The sequence below is a fragment of the Ammospiza nelsoni genome, chromosome 19 (assembly GCF_027579445.1).
Source record: "Ammospiza nelsoni isolate bAmmNel1 chromosome 19, bAmmNel1.pri, whole genome shotgun sequence".
Lineage (NCBI taxonomy): Eukaryota > Metazoa > Chordata > Aves > Passeriformes > Passerellidae > Ammospiza > Ammospiza nelsoni.
In genome coordinates, this window is record NC_080651.1 from 5,849,234 (window position 1) to 5,876,477 (window position 27,244).

Here is a 27,244-nt window from a genome sequence, read left to right on the forward strand (position 1 = left end):
AGCTTTTCATTGGCCTGGATTTGGCCCCACCTTACCATCCTCCAACGTCCCCCCGGCTGTCGGTGGTGTAGTCGGTGACACCGGTGAGCAGCGTGGCATAAATCTGATCAACATTATCCCTGCACACAAACTCCTGCTGGGATCCATCTCCCTTCACTCCCACTGTCTGGCAAACCCTGCAAAAAAGGAGGAAAAAAAGGGATGGGAGGCAATTAAGAGCAAGCTTTGTTATGTTGGTTAATTAAATTCACACCACCTGTAACGTCCACTGCAGATGGAATGAGGAATATTTCTGTGCTGAATTTGACATGAGGAGTTCTGAGCAGTGTTTGGGATCAAAGGAACACTGGAAAAGTTAGGATCTCAGCAGGGAATTAGGTTGCTTTACTTCCTTTACTTGTTTTTTCGCATTAAACTCTCCTATAAAATGCAGAGAAAATCAAAGTACTCCAAAAAGCTTTCACACCTATAACACTACAAAAATGAACTTGCTTCAGTATCTGTCAGTCCCTAAACTCTCCTTAAAATAAAGTCACCAAAAAGAGCAAAAGGCCAACACAATGTGAATTGAACCTGATATTAAACTTATTTACCTTGAAGACACAGGGTTTCTAGCAGTGTAACAGTTTAGGAGCATAAAATATTAATGTATACCATTAACTGCTCTGTGACATTCAACATAGAAAATATTGCTTTAAATAAAAGGCACCATTTCTTCAAATCAATTCAATCTTTTTAAGATTGTGGAAAAACATATATTCTTCCTCCTCAGTAAAGCTCATTAAATTGCAGCCCATGAGAAAAGCAAACATTAAAATACACTCTAGGTAGTCAGTTAACTGATAAAAACCTGACAGCACTATCAGAGCTGAAGTCCATAGTCAGGTGTGTGGTAATTCCCTGAATTAAAAATAAACTGAGTAATGGATATGCAGTCAAGATGTGTATAAGTGATTTTAAGACTCATGCTCCCAGCTCTCAGCAGAATGGAGAAAACTTCTACAGAAAGATTTAAAATTAGACACAAGCAGGGGTGAGAAACATACTTTGCAATTGCTATTAAGGCATCTCTCCTGGCTTCAGCAAAGCTCACATCTTCAGGGGAAATTATTGTAACTTTTTTTAGACCTTCCAAAACCTGAAAAAATACAAAGATTGAGATATATAAACCCAAAGCATTTTTCACTATGTTAAATTTAGATATCATAGTAAAATGAGTTCAATCCTGTATGAAGGAACCAAGCAGGCAGCAGAGTTTGGATTGTCACCAGGAGAGGCCTGTAAGGTTTTACACATCACCAGACTATTACTCAGAAATTCAGATGTATTTCTATCAGTTCTTGTTTATGGGAACAATACATATAAAAAATGTGAACAACAGGCTAAGTTTGCATTTTGTCTGGGGCAGGGTAACCTTACAGAACCACTTCTATTTTGTGGAATTGTGCCTAAGGGCAAAAAGGCCTCTGCTCTCTGCTGCAGCTTTTTACATCCTCAAGGCACTTAGATATAAGTTTCTACTAAAAGCTAAAATCTATTTTCTAAATCTACACTTCTATTTCACTTTGTGGCTTCAAATCTTAGTTTCTCCAGGGGTTTCAGTTCAATCCCTGTAGCAAATCTCTCTTCCCTCCTCTCTTCTCTCCTCCCTTGGACCAATATCCCATAGCAAAGGGTTAATTCAACCTCTGGCTTTCCATTCACACCACTAAAGCAGGATTAAACATTAATTATCAGAAACTATGGCAAGCTCAACTCCTGATGATTTTCTGTGCATTAGCATTCAAACCCCTTTGACAAAGACCTTTAATTATGATCATTATTATTAATTTGATTACTGTCACAGGTTTCACTCATTCATTACAATGATCCTGTTTTCTCACCTGCTGGAGCCTGCCCTTCAGCAGAAATCTTGGAAGGGCCCCAAGAGCTCGTGAAAAGCCACAACGAATCATTTCCTCTGAGTTCTGTAGTTCTGAAACGTACTGTGTCACCAGCTCATCTGGAAAAAATACAATTGCAGAATGAAAAGCAACCACCACATCATTAAAATTTCATATTTGGCTAAGGAAAGAAAAGAAGGAAAAGATCCCCTGAACAAAGCAGCTGGAAAATTTTGTAATTTGTAAAACTAAAATGTTGAATATCTTAATTTTCGACAGGAAAAGGATAAAAATTTTAAGACATTCACTTTTACATGAATGAATTCATATTTTTTGTCTAAAAATCTGACTTTATACTAAGCCTATTACTTCAGAGAGAGAAAAGACAAACTTCTTAAAGATTTATCAAGTTTTAGACATCCAACTAATAAGTATAAGCACAAATTTCTGGCTAAGCAGCGGGGAGCAAGTTCTTTTTATATTTATAGTCTCCATTTTTTATCACTGGATAAGTGCTCTGTGTTAGGCAGGAGACCCCCAGGTTTGTAAATACCAGTTATTTTAACATTTTTCCCTCAGAAAACTCCTGACTGGAGTCCTGTTCTAGCACACACACAGATCATACATAAGCAGTAAGATGTCTTCAGATCATTTTTCATAAATGAAGTTGGGTGTTTTGGAGGGGAAAGCTCAGGAAGAAATTCCACCTTTGGTTCTGTGTGCTGGCACAGGACACAGTGGGGACAGTGACCCTACAAACAGCAGCAGAGTCAAAAGGCACAAGAATAAACACAGAATAAACCCAGCAGGGCTGGAAAAAAAGAGCCTCAGCAAACATGTAAAGTGATAGCAAGGAGAAAATGAGGGTGTAGGAAAAAATAAAAGAGGAAAAATTAGGAACAGGTTCACATTGCTGCTGCAGCCTTATCTCATACCTACAGCCAATACTTCCTTTACCCAATTTTTCACATTAAACTCTCTTGTAAAATGCAGAGAAAACCAAAGTATTCCAGAAAAGCTTCTCCAAGCCAGCTGCAATAAACACAGCTCTGATTCAGACAGGAGCAAGGTGGTCTTACCAATCCCCTTACTGCACAGACACTTTTTAATCCTCCAAGAAAAAGAACCAGAGATCCTGGGAAGATTACATAATTGTCCCAGCGCTTACTGTAATCTAAGGTTTGAATGGTTGAGCAATATTTGCTAGAGGAAGAAAGAAGAATTGCCATAAGAAACTCCCCATTCATCATAATTCATGGCTGTTTTTTTAAACCCCCATGCAATGGACAGGCCTCAGCTTGTCCCTCCCATCAGCAGCCCAGCTCCCTGGCCAGAGGTGAGCAACACCTCCAGATAAGCACATTTATTTAAAACTTTCCAAACCACCAGGGTGTTAGGAGTCCTGAGGCCAAGGAAGATGCAGTGTTTGCTGTGACAGCAAGAAGATCTTGAACAGTGAGGCTGGGACAGTCTCCACTCTGAGTGATGGAAATTTAAGATTGACATTTTAGCCAAATGACACAGCAATGAGCAAAACCAGCTCTTTACTTATAACCACTCAGTAATTATGGTGCAAAGTGTAATGCAAATGTTAATATTCCTCTAAGAGCCTTCAGCTTCATAAACCAACAGGGCCCATGAAGTGCCTACAATATTAATTCCACACAACCCATCCTGAAAGGATATTAAAAGAGAAAGTCAGCAAAACCAAACCAGAACACACTAAGACAGGAAAACACTAAGAGAAGGTCAAAACAAACAGAAGCAAAAGCAGTGATTCAATAAAACTGCAGCCTTATAAGGACAGATTCAGAATGTCAAACTGCTAAAGCACCCTTGATTGGTGTTTTCATTTTAATCATCAAGCCACAGTGAAATTCTGGTTAAATTTTACCAAAAATGTTTGGGTTCTTTTTCCCCTAATGTCCTTGATCATGTCCAGACCTGCTTTAACTGATTTATCTAAGGCACCTGCCCTGTGCTGAATGTCTCCTGCACTGCAGCTTCCACTCATACCCACATCCATCACACACTCTGGAAGGACTTTTACTACTGGATTTCAATCCCACAACAGACAGGCATGAAATTTGTAAGTTTTATGGGTACAGAGATAAAATACACTTTTTTTTGTTTGTTTTTTTAAAAGATTCTTGAATATGTAATGCCACTTCTGTTATCATCTGTGGAGCAGGGTCCAGTGCAGCCAAGACCAAATAAAAGGGTACTCAAGATGGAGCTGACCAGAGAGTTTTCTAGAACAGAAAAAATGTCATTTCACAATTCTACTTCAGAAACCCCATGAGAAATTTTATCTGTGTCTACAAATTTGCCCTAATTGTATCCCTAGACCATCACAGTCACATTGCCATGGTCCCTCCAAGCACAAGGCAGATGAAAAATAAACCTCAAATCCAAGAAAAAAACATGAGGATTCTAAATGAATAAAGCAAGAACATCTGCAGCCTGTACTTACAGCAGATCCCTTCTCCTTCCTGACCTGGGCACCTGCCTGAGTTTTCCAGTCCACTTTCACAGAAACTTGAAACTTCATCCTTACATTAAATTTGCCCTATCACCTTTTCAACTCATTTTTAGTTTGTTTGCTTTGACTCAGCATTGCCTCCTCCTGCCCAGCACGTTCTGGTTTTACACATGAACCTTTCCTGAGCTTGTGGGGATTTTATGTGCCTTGGGACCAGATCACATCTTCCCATGCTGCCCACAAAGAACCTGGCAGGCACGGCCAAACTCCAGCAGGGAAAGGGCCATTTTAGGGTTTGGGTTTGTTTGGGGTTTTTTTGACAAAAATGTAAAGATTTAGCACTATATAAAGTATTTTCAAATCAAAATAGACTGCTTTTATAGTTCAGCCCTAATGTCTTTGGGGCATGGACTGTATGTAAATACATATGTGATCAATATCAACATCATTTTGGGAACAACTCTGAGACAAATAAATAATAGGTATTTTGTTACCTGATTTAATAATGGCAAAAAATAGAAAAAGAAATCAATATTTTATGAAGTATATGTAAGTTCACTGTCATATTTAGAAAAACAAAAATATAAATGTTGTTATTCTTAAAATATTTATCTGTACAATCCAGCAATTTGTCTCTGATGGACATTGAACAATCTGATCCTTGAAAGGAAGACAGGTACAAGAAAAGCAGCATAAATAAAGTATAAAAGCAGTATAAACAAAGATGCTGATTCATCCAGCCCTAAGAGAAGTTTAAGCTTCCTCCTGTACTGCTGATCCCAACACAAACACATGAGCTCTCACATGCACATTTACCAGAACTCTGGCTGTCCTTTTCTATCCCTTTCTTATCCCTTAGCAACTCTCCTGAAAATCAGCCATGATCTCTGGCAGAGTTTATTAAAATAGGATGGGGAAAAGATTCACTCCGTTAAATTTTAGGATTTTAGAAATGCATAATCTTTGTTTTTTTTTGTTTCACAGTATGGAACAGAAAAGCAACATAAATTTGCCTCATTATTGTGGTACCTTCTGCTCACCTCCAGTCTAAAGCCAGCATTTATGGAGGAAATGAGACATTTCCTATACTTCCAGCTGTCATTTTTCAGGCAACTTTCAGCAGTCAGTTATTTTTTCCTGATGCATTTTAAGCTGTTTTAAAACCAGTGCTGCCCCTCCTTGTTCTGTACAATCCCTCCAAAGTGCAAGTTTTGTCCAGCCCAGCACTCTGTGCCTCTGTGTTTAACATGAATCATTACCCTGCAGAGCTGGATCAGCTTCTCCCCTCTCGTTGATGTAAAATTCATTGCACAGAGCAGCCAGTGCAGACACTGCAGACTCCTGCAACAAAGGCACAGAAATTCATTTATTCACCTCATATCTTAGAATTTTTAAGGAAAAATAAAGTAGATTTTAAAATAAAAAAATCTTTTCAGATACTGGCATTTTCTTTCTTATTATTTCTTCCCAATAGTGGTTTAGTAAGGAAACTTATGTAAGGAAAAAACAGATTTTCATCTTATTCCTTCAATATGACCAGTAAGGTAAATCAGCATTTTAAAAAAGTACAGTAATGTATGAAATGTATTTTCAGTTCAGACGAAAGACCTCCAGGATGACACAGCATCACAAAACACCCAAGTCATTAGTTCATCTTATTTCATACATATCCATATACTGATATCAGATTGATAAGAAACAAACCCTATTTCCCCAGGGAGCTACAGCAAGGAAACACAGAAAAGAAAATGGGCTGAAGGTTATAAAAAAAAAAAGCCCAAACACCCAGGATCATAGGCTTTGTGTCCTAATGTTAATTGGCTTAGAAAAGGATCATGGTTGTGTATCATAACTGAGTCTCCTCATTCTTGGAGAAGTTTCAGTTACTGATACAGAACACAAAATAACAGCTGCTATTTCAGAAAGCACAGAATAGAATATGTAACAGAATAGAATTTAATAGAATACACAATAGAAGGAATTTATGGCTGAATTATACTTTTCAGCTGATAATGTTACCCAAAATTATAATAAATTTGAAAGCACACAAAAGTTGCATTGTTCACTTCACGTTAACAGCAACAATACCTATTAATACTCATGTTCTCCAGGTACAAGAAATCTCAGCTGTAACACAGAAATCCTGCCCAGCTGATTCATTCTGCCCTCAAAGACACCTCAGACAAGTTCTCCATGCAAAATCAAGGACTTGAAAGAAAACCAGCACTCACCTAAACAATATTCTAACTACCACAGGGATAATAGTAACAAAATATGCAGAATTATCCAATTGCTGCAGATCAGGGACCTTTAAAGGCCAAATTATCCAACCTCTGCCATGGGCAGGGATGCCTGGGATCAGACCAGATTGCTCAGATATTTCACTTTCTAAATGAAATGTTTTTCACCTTAAATGTATGAAGTTAAATTGGAAGAGAATACTGTATGTCAGAAAAAAAAAAGAGATTACTTTTCAAAATCTTAAGCATTGCCTTTACAATTATTTCTCTCTAAAACAGAAGCAGAAATAAGTGAGAATTGCCATTTACTAAATACACTTTGGCTTTAAGTGATGTTTACCAAACAAGTTAAAATTCCCTACAGCCTATAACTAATTCTTTTCAGCCTTTTGTTTAGAAGTTCCAGTTATAAACATACCAGCACTTTGAATAAATTGTTAATGCCAAAAAAATATCCTAAGAATTCAAATTTCTTTTTAAAATTTCCTTCAGTGATTTGGATACAACTCCATTCTTCTCTGTGTCCTGTCCCAAGGAAAGCTTGAAAAGATGAGGTGAGAGATACCTGAAATGTCTTTTTATCTTATTACTACCACCTAACACAATGAACAGAGTGTGTTAAATTCAGATTGCCTGAGAGCTCTAGCAGGGCAGACAGAAATTGCCTTTATAATTCAGCAGAGATCAAACTGCCATGGGATTTCTTGGGAAAATTAAGGTGAACAACTGGAGGTGCTAAGATGATGTAAATAAAACAGCATGAGACACATCCATCAATGGATTTAATATTCACAATCAGAGCAGTCTGAGAGCACAGAAAAAGGACTTGCAGCAGAGTTTAATGGAAAATTTAAGCTGCTTGTCCTGAGTAGCTCTGGTAACTCACAGCAATGCTCACAGAGTACCTGTGGACATCATCCAGAGCATTTTTTACTCTCACAAGAGTTCTCTGAAATCACATATATTATAGGTACACCAAACAGAAGCAAAACACTCTCTAAATAAAACTACAGCACATCAGCCTGTCCAGAGGTACAGACAGGAACAACCTTTGGGATAACTGCTCAAGTATTAATCAGAAAGGTCCACTGGAATCTTGAGGAATTCAAAATACACTTTTAAAATACCACTTCTCACACATCTAAGAAACATGCATTCAAGAACCAATAAGATCCCATGGATAATCCACCAAAGGAAAGCAACAGAATTTCTAATTTTGTATTTAATGTGACCACATGAAGGAGGAGAAATTGTTGTACCTTTATGTGCTGTCGTGCAGCACTGGAAACAAGAGTGAGATGTCTTAGGCTGTCATTGATCAACCACTGCCAACCACCTGCAACAGCAAGGAACAGAAACAGCTTTAACTTTTCTTACTTTCTGAACTTCAATATTCTCCATTTAATTTTTCTATAGACCAGCAATTACACAGATCAACCTGTGTCCTTGGTTTTCCAAAGTAAGCAAGGCTGTGATTTCCAGTAGAGCTGCTCCAGTCTGGATTACCATGTCCACAGTGAGCACCCATGCCTGCTGATGCTGAGTACTGCACATTTTATTTATTGTCAACAGCTAAAAACCAAATCTTCAAATTGCATCAGCATCTGCGGCAGTATTTGGGGTTTTTTTGTTTTTTTTTTTTTTTTTAATGTGTTAGACCACCCAACCCCATTAATTTTGAAAAGCATAATTTCTTAATACTTTAATTTAGTGAGTAGTTACCACAAGTCACTGAAGGTTATTTAAAATATGACTTACTGATTATTGGATCTCCTCTAAATGGCATTTTTGATAGTGACAACTTCTCAATTAAAGTGCAGACTGTAAGAAAATAAGTTTGATAACAAGATCAATACCCCCCAGTAAAGAGAAATTGCAGCAATGTTGAAGAGACAACCACAGGAAGTTACATTAGCATTACTTTTAAATTGAAGACTATTTGCTAAAAGATATTCAAACTAAGGGAAATTAAAAACTGGAAGGAAATTACATTTGTACAAAAATCACAGTGATGCAGTGACTGTCCTCTGACATGAGTTAGTCCCATCATTCCTGCAAATCCCTTGTTCGGGGGGATGTTTTCTCTCTCTGCCATTCAAGGTGTGCACACACATATCAGCCACTTTTTTTTGTTATACAGCCCAGAAATGGCAGTGCAGCATCAGTGAAAATAAACCAACTGAGACAGGGATAATACTACAGCCACTAAAAACTATTCAAATATACATGACAGGTTTTCCTACCTCTTATTCACATTGTTTTTGAACCTCCAAGGAGTGGCATTTGTGCACTGCACACAGCTGGGAGCTATGAAACTGGATGCAACTTTATTTCCTTTGATACTTGGAATATATGAGCACATCTTTTTCATAATAAAGCCCTTATTATTTTTAATCTATGAAATTAGAGTTGTACTGCTTACAAACCCACTTTGAGAATTGTATTTTTTAAAAGGTTTGGAAGATTTTTTGGGGAATGGAAATTAGCACAGTAAACACTGCAAATTTAATCTATGAACTTATTAAAGTTGTAATGCTTACAAACCTACTTTGAGAATTGTATTTTTTTAAAAGGTTCTCAGGTTGTTTTCAGGAATGGAGGTAAACACTGCAAATTTAATCTATGAACTTAGGAGAGTTCTAATGTTTACAAACCCAGTTTGAAAACTGTATTTTTTTTTAATGTTTTGAGGTTTTTTTGGGGAATGGAGATTAACACAGTAAACACTGCAAATTTTCTGTCCAACAGATTGTATTGCTCAAATGAAAACTCAGCAATTGGGGAATACCATTATCTTTCATCTCCTGGGGTTCAGTTTAAATAAATGATATTGGTCCAGCTCCAGGTCACTGCCTGGCTGCTTTAGAGTTGGTGGAGAGGAGGGAAAGCACAGAAGAAAGTGCAATATAAAGTAATGCCATTGTTTTGTTTTCCTCTCCTCCCACAACCTGATTTTTGACTCTTCCTCTGGGCTCTCTACACAGCTCATCACCTCCATTTATAATCAACTTACTGGGCTCCAAATCTACTCCTGAACTCACTCCTCACCATGGCAATGCCACACAGAATCCTCTCAGAACTGTGTGTCAGCTTCTCTGAGCTAATATTTATTCACAGACAAGTGCAATGTGACTAAACCCAAGTCTCTTGGGGTTCCTCCTCAGCTCCGTGCACTTCTTTGTGCTCTGTTGTGGTTGAGACCATCATCTTCATTAGACATGCAGGCAATTTGTGGAACATTTTCAATTCTTCTCTCATTCCACCTACACATTTGTATCATGTCAAAATGCTGCCATTTGTATTTCTCCAAAACCATGAAATGTTCAGCTGCTTAAAGCTAAAACATCACAAAAAACCTATTCCTTCAGCTTGCTTTTTGTGTCAAATCTCACTCAAATCCTCCTTTTCTTCCACCTCAGTGCTGGAGCTCTTTCACCCATGAGGTCTGGATGGTTTCAGATCTTCCAAGCTGGATCTGCTCTGCAGCACTTCCTTCATTCAGCTCACAAGCAGGAAACATCATTTCCTCATCCACCCAGGCTACCTCTTCCTGCAACACCCTTCCTTTTTTCAGCTTATAACAATCTTCCAAATCCATCTTTTCTGTGGTGCCACATTCCCCACAGACTGTTGTTTATATGGTCTTTGTGCTTCACTTCTGTGCACACATATGTTATGATAAAATCATGATTTCCACCATGGCGTCTGTCTAAAAGTGCAGACTATATCTCTTCTGGAGAGAAATTGAAAATTGGAAATTCTGGAGAGAAATTGGAGTAAATCACTGAAGGAAGACAGTTCAACCCTGAAAAAACTTCACTGTGTGCAACAGCAGAAGGACACAGTGAGACAGAGCCCAGAACCATCTCTAGCTCTTATACAAAGTTATTCCAAGTGCATTGGTTATTCCAAATTGGCCCCCAAAGTTCATCTTTTCTTAATTACTGTGCAGACTTTACTTACACATTCAACACAACACATGCAAAACAAACTGGAAACACATCAACAGCCAAATTCCTCAGGGCACCTCAGGTGCTGTCCCAGCCCAGCTGTGGTACTTACCAGCTGGTCTCATCAGCTCTCCACCTAAACCCCTGCAAAGCAGAAACAGCCTTCAGAGAACAACCCACCACAGGCAACCTGTGTACACTGCCCACAGTGAGGCAAAAAGCACCTCAAAACCATTTCAGAATGAAAGCAGAGCACGAAACACCCAGAGTTTTGTGTTTGATCAACTCTGCTTCCTTCTAAATCAACTTTTCTTGACTTCAGCGTGATTTATACAAACCTCTCCTGAATATTAAGGTTTCTTCCTGCAAAAATGCACTCCCAGTCCTCCTAAACTTTAATGTGAATAATAAAAAGACTGCCAAGTTCATTTTGCTTTTCTTTTCATTTGCTTCAGGAACATTCCAAACCCATGAGACTGGCCAAAGGACTTTCCAGTCATACAGACTCTACCAGCTTCTGATTTCCACAAATGAAAAGGAAAAATGAAAATGAAAAGGAACTATGTGCAAGTTTTAAATAAAATCATCATCTCTGTAAAACTAAGAAGAAACTTCCCTTCCCAGTTCCCATTTTCACATATGTTAACTGGTTTCCTCTCCTGGTGAGATTTACCACCCTTCTCCTTTCCTGCTCAAGCCTCCTCCCAGGTGATTTTGTGTTTATCACCACATGAAACACACCAGAAAAGGGAAAGAAACAAATGGCTCAAGCTACTTCAGACCCTCCTGAAGTGCAGATGTGTTCAAGGATGGTTTCACCAGCTCAGACCTCAGCCCAGTGCCTCTGTCCGAACAGGAGCCTGGCCAGTAACAGCACTGGGAGGAGAATATCTGAACTGGGAAGAGGGGAGAGGGAAAATCATCCTGGAGATGGCAGGGGCTGTTTGCACTCCTTGGCTTCTCCTGGCTGTGGGCAGAGACTTCTCCTGACCCCACGGAGCAGAGTCTGCTGCTTGTCTGGATCCCCAGCCCCAGGGCAATGCCTGAGGTGCTCCACTCAGTGTCACCCTCTGTGGCTTCACTGCTCCACTTTGTGAACCTTTGACCTCCCCTTCCTTTGGATATTTCCTCCCTTGACTCCTCATTGTCTGCCTTCACTTCTGCTGGAATATTTCCTCCCTGAGGTGTGCCAAACCCTTAATCACCTGTTTGCATGTCCATCCTCTGGCAGAAACTCCCAGCAAGGGCAGCAACAACAAAAACCTGTTTATTTGCTTGTTGGTTTTTGTTTCTTTTATTTGCTTTTTGTTTTTTATTTTAAACATTTTCTTCCCTCCTCTCCTCCTGCCTCCCCACAATAAAATTAGTAGCTGTGCTCAGAAGGCCAGCTTAGCAATCCTAACAGCTCTTACAACTTTGTTCTCCAGTTTATCCCTTTGTATGAGCTTCAAAAGCCTGAACATTTTAAACAGGTTTTTCCATTCCACACGAGGAGGTCCCTTCTGTAATATGCTCTGGGTTTCTGACTGCTCAACAATTTCATTGGTGTTTCAGCCAACACAGAGATGCCAACTCCACAATATTCTCATTTGTCATAGGTCAGCACTTCCTTTAATTGAGAAACTTTTGCTTTCCACAATCAATATAGATCAGGCTTAATTTAATAATCCCAGCTCAGTTTATCATTGTAGGAAGCAAGCAGAGATTCTGCATCCTCATGCTGATAAGGTCTGTGTGTTGTCTACCCCACCTTCCTGCCATGATGTCTGCTCTCCAGCTTCTAAAAAATTTAAATTAGAAAACAAAAAAAGGGATGCAAGGAGTGGAGACAGCAGCAAAAGCAGGTGACTGATGTGGCAAGCATTGCTTCCTCTTTCACACTTCTTCTACCCTTAATCTTGCCTTCACCCATTCCTTACCGTGCTGCAAATGAGTATAAAATAATCACCTTGCAAATGTGTTTGGTGTGCAGCAGAGTCTGCTGATGCAGGGATTCAGATATGGACTGCTCTGCTCCAACTACAAAGCAGAACTGACTCACAAAGGCTGCTCCTCTCCATTTCCTCACTGCCAAGAAGGAAGTCAGGCCACTCCAAGCTCTGCTGATGGCAATAATTTGAGTGCTATCCTTTCCTCTGGCGTTTCACCAACTCCAGTTCAGTTCAGAGCCTCTCTGAGGATTGCTGTCCCCATGCAAGAATGCAAAAAGGTGACAGGGATTTGCATAGCCACTTTTCCACGTGGCACAAACTCCAATCCAGTCCCTCTTGGTGGCACCATGACCTGTGTGCTCCCCTGCAAAGCTCCCTGAGTTGTTCTTGCTCAGACACTCTGTGTGTCCACAAATAAAGCTAATTTTGTTCTCCCTTTCCACAGCCTGTGCATATTTCACTTTTAAGAACCAAAAATTCTATCATAATCCAAGATCTTTCCTCAGCCAGTGCTTGGTTTGTCAAACATGATGCACATCTTTCTATTAACTTTATCTCACTCCACACTATTTCACTAAATTAAAAAGATACGGATCTACCTAATTCAGAGATTCTGAATTTTGCTGTACAGTCAGTATTCCTTCTTTTTTATTCCAAAGACACATCCACAAGTTGCATCACATTATTAGAGGTACCTGTTTCAAGCTTTAATTATTAATTCAATTTGCAAATTGACTGATGCAGTGCCCAGGCCCCACAAGCTCCTGAGCATTCCCTCCTGTGTGCAGCTCCACAGCAATGCTTCTCTCCTGGAAACATCCTGGGCTGAATCACAATGGATGTGTGGAAAATAAAATATATAAACCCTTGCAGAACTGAGGAATTGACATTACTGACCTAAGAATGACAGAATCTATTTTATAATTACATTGCCTTGAATCAGAACCATTGACAGTGCTGTTCTCAGAGCACAAAGAAGTTCAAAGTACTTTCGTGGATTTATTTTTTTAAATTATTTTAAGCCTGCTGCTTTTTGTGCAAAAGCCAGAATTCCTCTTTCAGATAATAAAAATAACAGTAACTGAAGCTTAGAATTGAAAAGTATCAGTTTTTCTCACTTACTTAAGGCATATTCTTACTTACAACTACGGAAACATAAGCTTATGATTTTTCTGCTTAATATCTGTGTATTGTGTTTTTACATCAATTTTTACAGATCAAACTCTTCAGTGTCTGTAGAAGTTTCTGTTTTTCCCATTCCCACACTTCAGAATATTTTTTTAGCATATAAACAGATATTCAAACCTGAAGTTAGAAGTACTGGAATAGCTGAAGAGATTCAGTTGTAAATACTGGATTTTGGGAGAGCTGAGAACACATATTTCACCTCCACATGAACAGCAACCAAGCATTTTCCTTGGGAGCTCTTGGTCCCAAATACAACTGAGGTATCTTTAAAGGTCCAGGTTGCACATTCCCTGGGCTCAGGAGGTGCAGAATGGCTTTGTCAGAGGGTACCCCAGGGGGAAAGGGAAAGCCCTGAGCTCAGCTGAATAGATTAACAAAGATTCATGGCCAACCCTTCAGTATGCAGAGAATAAAACCATACTAACATGACAAACACCAATTTTTAGGCTATTGTAAATTCTATTCCACGTTGTATTCTAACATCAGAATGCTACAGGTGAAATCCTGGCTCTATGGAAGTAAAAGCTTTCCCAGTGACTTCAGTTTGTAGCAGAATTTCACCTTGTACCTCTTCAGAGGACAGTGCAGCAGGATCTCACAGAGCCCTGGATGCATAAAACCCTCTGAACCTGGAGGAACTGCTAAGATGAGCTTTGTTGCAAAGCTGGAATTCTTTGCTGATTAAGCTCATATGCCTAAAAAAAAAACTCTTTTAGGCAGATGCATGCCAAGAAACACATTTGCCCTGAAACCATCAAGATCAGTTACAACCTTCAAGGTCTTTGAAATGAGCTGAGTTTCTCTCTTGCCCAGCACCTGTCAACACCTGCGGGCTCCTGAACTCTGCTGCAAACGCCGAAACTCCCAAAGTGCTGCTTCCACTGCCACTGCCTGCCCCTCCAAGCTCCTAAATCTGCTGGGCTGCCACAGCTGACGTGCTCCACAGCCAGGGATGAGATCAGAGCAAGGCTGGGTGAGCAGCACGTCGCAGGCACGGCGTGGGCGGCGCTGCCCAGCATCCCGGCACATCCAGCTGGGGTGGAAGCCTGGAGGGTTGGAGCAGCATCTGCTGAGACACAGAGGGCACTGCAAGCACCTGCAGGCAGCCCTGCACTGCCACATCCACTCCTCATCTGCTGGTGTCACACTCACAAGTGGCTACAAGGAAGCTAAAAAATGTTCTGAACTGTGAGAATGGGAAAAACACAAACTTCTACAGACATTGAAGAGTTTGATCTGTAAAAATTGATGTAAAAATATAATACACAGATAAAATCATAAACTTATGCTTCCATAGTTGTAAGTAAGAATAGACCTTAAGTAAGTGAGAAATGTAGCCATGATATTTTCTGAAAAATCCTTTCCTTAGGATTTTTCCTCCTGAGAAGCTGAGAAATCTCAGGAACAAAATGTAAACATTGATTATCTGCTGCTGTGGAATGCAACAGGTGCATCTGTGATTGGTCTCATGTGGTTGTTTCTAATTAATGGCCAATCACAGTCAGCTGGCTCGGACTCTGTCTGAGACACAAACCTTTGTTATCGTCCTTTCTTTTTCTATTCTTAGCTGGCCTTCTGATGAAATCCTTTCTTCTATTCTTTTAGTATAGTTTTAATATAATATATATCATAAAATAATAAATCAGCCTTCTGAAACATGGAGTCAGATCCTCATCCTCGGACCCCTGTGAACACCATCACAGAGAAACTGTATTGATAAAATGGTGAAGGGTTTAGAATGTAGGGGTGTGGTTGTATGGAATAAACCAAGAGTTTAGAAGTTACAACAGAAGCCAAAGTGTGCTTGTGAGTTTGAAGCCCATTGGATAAAAGTATCCACAGTGCAGCAGAAGCAAGTAAAGGTGATAGGTCAGAAAAGCAAAATAAATTCTGTGGCAGCTGTCCATTGGGTTAGAAAGTTCTATATTGCCTTGTAACAAAGAATTTGTGACTGCTCCTGAGCTATGGCTTACTGCTTGCTCCTCTAAAATCCCACTGCCTCTGAGATTGATGTTTATCTGAGCAATCAATTGTTCTTAGCCTGAAAACAGTCCCATCCTTTTATCTCTAGCAGTGACAATAATACTGAACATCTGTCAGGCTGAATAGCCACTCCAGAACCTCAGACCAGATGAGGCAGGTTCAGAGAATCTTAACACAACTACTACTAAATTACTGTTTTCTTGAAGACTTTTCATATTATTGAATCACAGAATTATTTAGGTTGGAAAAGACCTTTATAAGATCATTGAATCCAACCACTGCCAAGACCAATCTAACCCTTTTAACATGTCTTTTAAACCTTTTAAAACCTTTTAAACTGAAACCCTTTTAAGACACATTTTATTTGTGTTACAACCTTTTAAACTAAACCCCTTCTAACATGTCTTTTAAATCCAGGTTTTCTAGATGGTAAAAACAGGGATGGTGACTGCACCACTGTCCTGGTTACCTGTGCAAGGGTTGCATAAACCTTTGAGTGAAGTATTTTTTCCAACATCAATTTAAACCTTTCCTGGTGCAGCTTAAGGCCATTTCCTCTTTCCCATCACTTGTTATTGAGAGAAGGAGTGTTGAGAATGAGTCCAAGGTCTCAGATGCACAACAGAAATAGATCTGCTACAAAAAAACCAGCTGCTAACCATGCTGGTGCAGTGCAAGCAGAATGGAAATCAGGCTGAGTACTGACTGTGTTTAAACCAGCAGAGTGATTTCCTAACCCAGGTCAACACAGCTGAAGGCAACAGATGCCACAAGTTTTCATCTTAGGTTTTTATGCATTAAAAACACCATTTAAACCAAATAAAACACAGCACAATTTTTGTAACTTCATAACCTGTACAGCCCTAAACAGGCACAGGAGGCAGATGCTCTACAGGGCATGGTTTGCATATGCCTTGGTGTAACCCCCACACAGAAACCCAGAAACTCCTGCACAGCCCACAGCTGGAAGTGCACATGCAAATGCTCCAAGCAACCAGCTCCTCCAGACAAACCAGTGCATCAGATGTGTCAGGATCAAGGCTAATGGCAGGAAATACTCTCTGATGTGCCTGGACTTGCAGGCTCCTTTGTACTATGGTAAAACCAGAGAGGACTTCAGCACGAGGACAGAAAAATATTTGTATTTTTTAAAAAAATGGTAATATGGTAAAAGATGGGATTTTTTACAATTAGCATAAATAAATTTGAAAGCTTCGAGTATGTTCAACACTGGCTGCAGTAGAACTCAAAACACGATTATGTAAAGGATAATTCATGACCATTTTTCAAAATCAGGTTAAAGATGGTGCAAGAATTGCTAAACAAAGATGGTAGGGCAGCTCTATGAACGTCTCCATCCCAGCTTTCTTTGGCTTTCTCTTGTCTGATTTGAGGCCCTTATGGATTCAACAGAATCAGACAATCAAGAAACTCATGACCCATTTTCCAGCTTAAAATTAATAAATTGCAACTTGGTAAAAAAATATTTTAAAAACCCCAAAATCCAGCATTTCTACACTTTATTTCCTTTTCACTTTCTCAGAGAGCAAAAAATTCCCTAGAACAATCAAAGCATTAAAATCCCTTCAGTCCCTGACAAGGCTGTTTAGTGGACACAAGTGAAAGCAAAACATCTAATAAATAAATATCTAATTTTACCAACCCCAAAATCCAGCATTTCTACACTTTACTTTCTTTTCCCTTTCTCAGAGGGCAAAAAAATTCCCTAGAACAGGTTGATCAAAGCATTAAAGTCCCTTCTGTCCCTGACAAGGCTGTTTACTGGACACAAGTGAAAGCAAAACATCTAATAAACGGCTGAGATGTGGCCAGATGCTCTTTGTTAATGCAGTTTAAAATTTTGAAATACAAATAAAAAACAAAAAAAAAAGGTTTTCAACATTCCTCCAAGATGTTTTTAACACTGAAAATTCCCGGTAGCAATTTCTCAAATGGAAATCTTTGGAATATTATGTGCAATAATTACTCATCATGAAACAAGTTTGGCTTGTTTCACTAAATGCTTGCCCAGCAACACTCAAATTGTTGGTTTGTTTTTATAACCTAGTTTGTTTTTCTTGTCCCATTTTCAAATATTTTATGCACACTGATATTTTACAGTATGGATTAGGGCAGACATCTGTCTCAGCTAAGTATGAGAGCAAACAGCAGTGAATCAATCCAGCTTGGAGTTGAATTAGAACTCTTATCTAGAACAAAAACATTTCTGTAGGCATCTTATAAATACCATTAAGAGCAAGAAGTGCACATTATGACAAAAACAAATTACACCCAAGCTCCACCCTGACATTAAAGAATTTATGGAAGCCAAAGAGCCACCCACAAAGACATGAATATACAGTATCAGCACTAAGCCTCTCCAGCAGCCCAAGCTCACCCAGGGCTGGAAGTGCCACATTTCTCTAAATGACCCCTCAAGAAGTAAATTTCATCATTTTTTCAGAAATTTTCATGATTAAAAAGCTTGCATAAAAAATTTTAACCTGTAATTAATAATTACATAAAAGACTAGTTCATTTAAAGTAAATTTCCCTTTCCTTTCCTTTTTTATCATTTTTTCAGAAAGTAAATTTTATAATTTTTTTCAGAAAGTTTCATGATTTAAAAGCTTGCATAAAAAAAATTTAATCTATAATTAATAATTACATAAAAAACTAGTTCAGGTTTATACTGTTTTCAGGGAAGGCACATGTGAAGAAGTGAACTAAAAATGACCAAAAAATGTTGTCAGTTACAGTTATGAGGGACTACAAGTCATTATGATTTCATTTCCTTAAATTTAGAATCAAACTCTGAAGTCACACACCAATTTTAATTCACATTTACTTAACAGTTCCTTAAGCAATATCCCTTAATTTCCTGGAAGCTTCAACAAATAGGAAATTAAAAACAACTTAGCGAAAACTCATTTACATTTTCATTGTCGCAAGAGTTGAAAAATTGCCCTGAACCTTTTGCAATGCTCCTGTCCTGCCTGTCACACAGGACGGGGAAAGGAATTCTGGAATTCAGAGAGAAGCTGACAGGAAGGGAAGGGGGAAAAGGGGGGGAAAAGAGGAAAAAAAGAGCAGGGGAAAGGGGGAAAAAAAGGGGGAGAAAATGGGGGAAGAAAGGAAGAAAAAGGGGAGAAAAAGGGGAGAAAAAGGGAAGGGAAGGGAAGGGAAAGGAAAGGGAAAGGGAAAGGGAAAGGGAAAGGGAAAGGGAAAGGGAAAGGGAAAGGGAAAGGGAAAGGGAAAGGGAAAGAAAGGAAAGGAAAGGAAAGGAAAGGAAAGGAAAGGAAAGGAAAGGAAAGGAAAGGAAAGGAAAGGAAAGGAAAGGAAAGGAAAGGAAAGGAAAGGAAAGGAAAGGAAAGGAAAGGAAAGGAAAGGAAAGGAAAGGAAAGGAAAGGAAAGGAAAGGAAAGGAAAGGAAAGGAAAGGAAAAAGGAATTTGGGGCTCATTAGTTCAAGGCCAGTTCTGCAGCCCCTCTGCAGCCCCAGCACCTGAGGCACTGGGAGGGACTGGGGTGGGTGTCACTAATTGTACAAAACACCCCCACTTCCCAGATCCTGGTTTCAGTCCCTTTAACTGACATTTCCAAAGATGAAAAATGATGGGTTTGCATCTTTTTTCTTACCTGTACAACTGACGACTGCAAAGCTGGGGGGGAAAAAAGTAACACATATTTTAATTGAGTTTGTTTGATCCAAGTGTTTTCATTTTTCCCTTTACATGCAATGCCATATAATGTGAGCTGTGCAAAACTTCATTTAATTTAAAAAATAAAATTCAAAGTGAAAATCTCTTTAAAACAACTTTTTTGGACTTTGTTTAAAAAAAAAAACCCAAACTTAACACTGAAAGCACTAATTTCCTGAATTCCAGACCCAAGCTGCTCCTGCAAATACCCTGGAAGCCAGTTTGGCTTTGAAAATAGATTTGCTTTCTCCCACTGGCTCTTTTAAGATGATGATAGACTTCATTGTCTGATCACTGAAAATAACTTTGGAAGCTACAGATTGAACACAAAAAACTTAACCAAAGGCTTAAATCTGAAAAATCTTACTTCATTCTTAATGTTACAGCAAGCCACTGTAAAAAATCAAAGATTATCACATTTCTATGCAGCAAAAGCCAAAAAAACACAGATTATTTAAAATTGAGATTTTATGCAACTGCACCATAACAACTCAAGGCCAGTGTAAGTGCAGAGCTGTGCTGACCAAGCTTTCAGGCACTTCAGCATGAGAAAGTTAAAGGAGGACAAAGGTGCTTTTTGAACCTGTGGCAGCAGCTCTGGGCTGTGCCCAGAATTAAAGAGGCACCTGTGGATTTTGGTGGGTGAAGGGTGAGGTCTGCCAGCACATCAGAGCTGACACTAAAGGTGCAGGAACAGCAGGAGTCTGAATGCTGGAATATTGTCTGAAATATTGGAGTATTTCATTCCATGCTGGGATGAAAAACCCGACACCATGGGAGGACTAAAAATGAAAGGGAAAAATTAAGCAAAATTCACTTCACAGAAGTATTTGGAAGTGAGCAGGAAAAGGTTTCATTTAGCATAAGCAGAGATACAGACAATGCATCAACTGAAATGCAGAATATGACTTTTGAGAGCTATAAACAGGAAATTATGGCTGCAGGGACAAGGAATGGGCTCACCAAGTGTCCCCTGAGCAGTTACCCCACAGCCAGTCAGGAGGATAAAGGGGAGCAAAGACAGAAGGAAAAGGAACCAAACACCCCCTCGGGCATTTCAGAAATTAAATTTCCAGCAGCAGAGCTGGGGCTTCAGCAAGAGGCAGAAGAGCCCCCAGTGTCACTGTGAAGACACAGGGACCAGGACAAGCAGCTGTCCCAGAGCCTGGGGGTGTCCAAACACCAGGACAAGGCTCACTCTCGGCACAGCTGCCTTAATTGTAAATCTTTGTTAAAAATCATGCGGCATTCCAGGTTAAAATTAGATTCATGCTGGCTACAAACCTCTTGGTGAATTTGCTTGAGCCCCTCCAATGATTTTTCAGTGAAATAGTATGTAACAGATCTGTAAAAGCATACAAAAATTTTAATACAGATTTCCTCACCATGCTGTAAATAATTGTTTTTCCATAACATCATTGTACTTTCAAACAAAAAAACCAATAATTTGGTTTTCAAATTATGCTCCACAGAAACATGCAATATTTGTTTTTAAATAGTACAGCAAACATCACAACATAAACTCTTTCCTCATCATACAGAAAACTATTCCAAAGGCCTTATAAAAAATCAGTGTCACTTCCTAATAACAGCCTATAATATATATATTTATATTATATAAAATATATAAATAAATTTTTAAAAAATATATATATAAACCAGGAAATTATAGTTGCCAATACACTGATAACTCTTCTCAGCCCAGTTGTATTTTTAGATTCCAACACTTCTGTGATTTTTCCGTCTATTTCAAGTACTTCCTACTACTAAAAATGATCTTTTTTTCTTAACACAAATTGTTTTGATGGATACTGCTGGGAAAGAAGAATTAATCTGTATTTAACTGATCAATTCTCCAAGTAAGGCAGCAAAGGATCTCTCTTTCCTAATTCTGAATTTAAGACTGAAGTCTTAAATCACTGAATAAAACCTGAAAGCTCAGCATCACTCATAAAAACAACCAAAAATTCAATGGAAACCCAGTTCAGTGAGATGAAGATTTCCATAATTATACTCAGGAAGTTTTTAATAGAGCAGACATGAAAGGAAAATTTATAGTCTAGATAATGTTGCATTAATACCTATTATTGTCTTGTGCCAGTTTACACAGAGCATGGGTGATCTCAGCACAGGCAAGGATTGCCCCATGGCGTGTGTGCAGATCTGAGCCCACTGATAAAGGCAGGAGTCTTGGCAAAACTGAAAGAGATTAAGTAATTAATTTATTATTTTTTTAAACAAAGCATTGTGACAGATCACAGCTCTCAATGTAATTTTGCCTGCCTAGAAAGAACACTGGAAACACTTTTCTGTAAAGTCAAGTATCCTGGTAACTTTGTGAAAAACAAGTTTGAATGAATTAAATTCTGACATATCACACTGAGCTATTTTATACTCACTCCCTGGCTGAAACAAATAAAACAACATTGCTATTGGGCCCTGAGCTGGCTGAGCAGCCAAGGAAGTGGATGGATTTGATTTCCATGTTCAGTGGAACCTTCCTGGACCACAACAGGAGCCCAGGCAAGATCTGCACTGCAGCATCTCAGGGGCTGGGCACTGCCTTCAGCCACAGGGAAAATCTGCCAGGGATTTCCAGATCTCAGGAGCTGCAATGGGCTCAGAAAAGAACCCTGGGCCCGTGGTAAGAAACATCTGGTTACACACACACAGTCAGAAAGGAATTCTTCTGCAAGTGTCAGGCTGGACAAGACAAAACAGATCCCCCACCCTTTCCAACATCAAAGCAAGAGCTGGGAATTGGAGGGGCAGCTGCTGACACAACTGCACCTCACAATTCACCTCAGAACAAAAACTCACCTCAGAACCAGCAGAGCCCAGTGCAGCCAGCTATCAAAGGCCCCACATAAAAACTAACCTGGCAGTAATATAAAATAACCAACCGGGCAGTAATTTAAATTTTTTTGCATAAAACCTAAAAAGAGGTTAAGCCATCGGGGTCACAACACTGTATTAAGTGGCAGGGGGAATCTTAATTTTTATTTGTAGGTTTGTCTTGCCTCAGCTCAGCCTGGCTGGGCAGAGCTCAGCTGGTACCTACCCACGTTTGCCATGTACTCAGGGGCCTGGGGAGTGATGTTGTGCAGAGCTTTTGTGGAAAGTTCTCGAATAACACTGTAAGAAAGCATTGCTGAGGGTTAGCAAGTCAGCAGAAGCAATGTGCTAAAAAAGTAATGTGAGTAAGGGACTTCTGCCCCCAATCAAAACAATATTCAGAATTACAGTACTCTCTGTATATCCTATGCTTCCCCCTGTAAAAAAGCCAACCAAAGCAAAGAGCAGCCAGCCTGCAGCCAGCTTTCAGTGGGGTGAAAAGAGCTCAAAGAGAAAAGGAAAAACACCAGTGCGGCTGGTGGGACCTGAGGGCTTCTTCTGGGCCCTGGCAGGGACAGTGCAGTAAACTGTGATTATTTCTCATGATGCAAACTCTGATCAGCACTGATAGAATCTCACCTGTGTGATATGTACACATTTCAATCTCCATGAGCACTGAATGTGAGTAAGCACCATCTCTATGCATGAAATCTGCTTTAATTAGGATAATTGTATGGTGACAGTGTTTACCCCTCACACACACTATATACCATATAAATGGGTTTTATTAATCTATTAACAGATTGAGGTCATGGCCAAAAGACAAAATTCATAAACCTGCTTAAGTGACATTGTGCTTGGGAGGTACAGATGAGATCACCCAGTCAAATGCTGCTGCAAAGCCAGGTGTGAGTAAATTTTACAGAAATAATCTACAAAAGCAGAAAAACCTATGCAGAACAGTCAATTCCTGGATATTAATAATTAGATTTTATGAACTTACCTATCCCAGTGGTTAATCTTCATGTTAACTAAATGATCAATCATTGGCTGTGTATACTCAGAAAAGCCAGCAATATACACACTGAAAAAGGAAAAAAAAAACATATATAGATTACAATTATATTCCAGAGACAGAGAGTACAGAACCAATATCTGTGTGCATTTTAGCACAGCCTGTTCCAAAGGTTTAAATCCTCAAACTTACTTAAATGTGCCTTCTCCTAAATGGGATGCAGCTGAATGACAGGATGGGAAATATTCTGAATTATTGAAAAAACTTAAAACCACTTCTGTAAAACATTCAGATCATTTCTAAAACCTGCTCTACATACAACAAGCTTGACATTCAATCACATTGTTACATTCTAGAAAATCCAGATGTGTAGATTAAATTGAATAATTATTTCAGATTGGAGAAACACATCACTGATATTAACTACAAGACAGAGGAAAAATAAGTATAGAAATGTGTTATATCTTCATAAATACAATGGTCCAAAATGGAGAAGGGATTTTCGATTTGTCCTTTCTAAAAATCAACTATATGCAGGCAGTGAATGGCGACAAAAGCTGAGGAGGCTGCAGAGCTCAGGTGTGAGGTGGAAGGGAACAGCAGCACCAATCAGGGAGCCTGCATTGCCCAATCACAGCCACACTTCCAATCTCCAGAAGCATCAACCATGGAAAGCCAAGGTCAACACAAGTGAAGAGAAATGTTTTTTCAGTACATCTGATGAGTGCTAGATCACCTTGGGAGGCCCAACAACCAGAAGGGCACAAAGGGATTCATGGATTATCTTAATTTCACCTTTTCAGATCTTTCCAGTGATTCACTTTGCAGCTATAATGGTGTTCCATTGATATACCTCTGGGCAGTCAGAGGCAAACAAAGAGAAAAACCAAATACTGCCACATGTTCCCATCCTGATATCTATGGAATTCATCAGAGAGGGAATTGTTAAATCCACAGCCAGACCTCAGTTACTTGAATCAACACTGCACACAGAACCACCCTCTACTGAGCCCTAGAGAAGGATTTGACACTTGGTTCAAACTGCTGTTGATGCCACCAGAGATGTATAAATATATACAAAATATAAAATATAAAATAAATAAATATAAAATTCATATCTCCAGGTCCTTTCCCTGCTCTGCAGGAAGCCACAATGACAGACACATTTCCCTTGCCATGTTTGAGCTCTCCTCTCTTCTTTGTAGTTGCTTTTCTGAGTCCCAGTTTTAGCACCCAACCATTCTGATTGAACTTCCTTGCCCAGCTAAAAATCAATCTCTTGGGCCACAGGTGTGGATAAATTCCATTTTTAATTTTAGTTTATAACTATCTTTAACTACAGTCCTCATTTTCTGTGCCCTACTGAGAATTTAATGCAAGAAGCCCTGCATACAAATCTGATTTCCTGATGCTGCTTAGATTTTTATACCTCACTCAGGTTCAGCAGCTTTTTCCTTAACTCTGCTTGTACCGAGCTCAGAACTCCTGGAATCACATCATCTCTTTACTGTCATTTCATATAAAATAGGTTTCCTCAACCTTCCATCCTCAGAAATGTATTATGATATTTGAGCTAAATCCTCCAAATACCATCAGCAAAAAGGAAACCCAGAGTAAAAAACCTGCATTAAAATATTTAGGTTTGAAAGGCTCTAAACAACCATTTATACACACACACAAAAAAACATTTTTAAATATACATGATGCTGCCCCTTTACTGGAACAATATTATTATTGATAAACCAAATTCAGCCGTAGAAATTGACACTTTATGTTTTTTATGAGCTTTTATTGCTCAACATTATCATGGTACATGTTTTCTGAGTAGCCAAATATATACCTGGATGCTTTTTCCTTTAATGTTACTCAGGGAAAAATAAGGAAATAGCCAAGTAACTTAAATATTGACCTGAATAATGACAGCCTGCTTGAAAAGCAGTTTTTTTGAAGTAATAGAGTGAATGAGAGAGCAAATATTTTACAAAAAAATAGTTTGAATAATGGCACTGAAGATGGCTTCAGAGAACCAAGCTTCTAAGTGCATAAGGCTGTTTATTAAAATATTTAAAAATTTATTCCCCTTGCTGAACAAGAGAAATTGTTGTTTCTTTCTTCTTAAAGAAAGAAATCAACAGTAAAAATATCTTCACATGAGTAAGTGGCGCTCGTACAAAAGCTGTGGAAATCACAGTGGAAGAAGTAAAAAAAAAAAAAAATTAAATTACCAATTCAGCTCTTGAAAAGTCAGAAGAACATAATCAGCCTCCAAGCCAGAATTATAGAAGAGAGAAAATAAAACCTGCTTTGTCACTTTTGGATGTTTTCAATTTTGTGTTAGTACAAAACCCAGAGTTTCAGCAATCCCATGGATGCCATGCTCAGGGATCTCGAGCAGCTCCTGCATTTCCCCATCTCCCGTGGGAGGCAGCTCTGGGGAAGGCTGTGGGAGGAGGGTGGGGACCCCAGAAGGGCTGACAGTGGGTAAAAGGTGAAGGTTTGAACAGACTGAAATGGTTCTGCACAAAAGGGACAATGCAGAGGTGGACAGATCGATAAAAAACCAGCCAAGGTGAAGACAGAGGGCTCCAGTATGAATTAAAAATCTCTCAGTGGATGTGGAAGAGGTTTTACAGTGACTCATGTGAGCCAGAGAGAAGTTTGAGAAGAGGATCCATGTTTTATAAGAGGATCTATGTTTGATCAGAGGATCCAAGTTTGATCAGAGGATCCATGTTTGAGAAGAGGATCCATGTTTGACAAGAGGATTCATGTTTGATCAGAGGATCCAAGTTTGATCAGAGGATCCATGTTTGACAAGAGGATCCATGTTTGACAAGAGGATCCATGTTTGATCAGAGGATCCACGTTTGACAAGAGGATCCATGTTTGACAAGAGGATCCATGTTTGATCAGAGGATCCATGTTTACCCCTATATGAATTTTATACCAAGGTCATTGACAAGGAAACCAAGAAAGAAAGAAGGATAAATAAGAGAAACCTGCAACTGCCTGTTTCAATGAGCACTTAGTTTGTCTCTCCTGACCAATGAGTAAAGTGTAAACTTATGAGTTTTGTAAGAATGTATAAAAAGCATGCATGCTGGAAAAAAAATAGTTTGAAACCTTCTGAAAATGGAATATATTGCTCTGGATTGTCTCCCTCTCAACTACAAGTGGAAGTGACAAAGCTGGCAGTGCAGCACGACCCACCACGTAGCTGAGCGCAGTTTCTGCTGCCCAAGGACATCACCAGCTCCAGCCTCTGTGCCCTGCTGGGCTCCTGGGCAGCCCCACAGGGCAATGTCCTGCCCTGTCTCCACCAGGGCTGACTCAGCCTCTGTGGGTGCTGCTCTCCCCCACCCTGGCTCTGGACACAGACTCTGTCTGAGACAACTCAAGCCAGAACCAGCCCTGGCTCTTTGTCATTTCCTCGTGAGGAAATGCAATATTCTGCTCCTTCTGGCCATCCAGTTTGGCTCCCAGCTCCCCTGATGTCAGCACCTCTGTGTTTCCAGAGCTGACTCTGTATTCCAGGTTCATAACCACACCAGCCCAGTTTGGGTACTGCCATCTGCTCCTTGCAGAGATCAGTTGGGTTTTTCAAACATTACTGCACACTGTGGCCAGCTTTCCACTGAGCTAACACAGGCACTGGAGCTGAAGGTCTATGCACAGACCACAAATTCAACAACTTGGGCAAGCTGTTCTTTTAAAATTATAAAAAATTATTTTTTATAATCTGATTTTTTCCCCATATCAGAGTCTGTCTACTGTCATATTCACATTTTCTGGAAAAATCCCTTTGCTACAATTTCTTCTCCTGGGAAGATGAGAAGCCTCAGAGAAATACAATATTCTAATTTGCTTCTCCCTGTTTTTGCTGCTTTGGAATGTGGTTTGGAGATTGTTTACCAACAGGTGAATGTTTGATTGGTTTCATGTGAATTGTTTTTACTTAATGACCAATCACCATCAGCTGTGTTGGACTCGGAGGTGTCATTCATGAGTTTTTATTACCATTCTTGTGAAGCCTTGTGTC

The 27,244-nt window shown here is 39.4% G+C and overlaps 1 protein-coding gene across 1 annotated transcript in view; it reads right to left on the reverse strand.

Moving 5' to 3' along the window:
- TBCD (tubulin folding cofactor D) overlaps window positions 1-27,244 on the reverse strand; it is a 122,689-nt gene that overhangs the window by 26,671 nt on the left and 68,774 nt on the right. The window contains exons 19-30 of the mRNA XM_059485606.1: window positions 23,194-23,274; window positions 22,417-22,490; window positions 21,437-21,554; window positions 20,640-20,700; window positions 19,294-19,316; window positions 10,668-10,699; window positions 8,364-8,426; window positions 7,865-7,941; window positions 5,625-5,706; window positions 1,884-2,002; window positions 1,047-1,138; window positions 36-176 (exon numbers count right to left, since the gene is read on the reverse strand). Of these exons, the coding sequence (XP_059341589.1) occupies window positions 36-176; window positions 1,047-1,138; window positions 1,884-2,002; window positions 5,625-5,706; window positions 7,865-7,941; window positions 8,364-8,426; window positions 10,668-10,699; window positions 19,294-19,316; window positions 20,640-20,700; window positions 21,437-21,554; window positions 22,417-22,490; window positions 23,194-23,274 (963 nt within the window). The remainder of the gene's footprint in view (window positions 1-35; window positions 177-1,046; window positions 1,139-1,883; window positions 2,003-5,624; window positions 5,707-7,864; window positions 7,942-8,363; window positions 8,427-10,667; window positions 10,700-19,293; window positions 19,317-20,639; window positions 20,701-21,436; window positions 21,555-22,416; window positions 22,491-23,193; window positions 23,275-27,244) is intronic.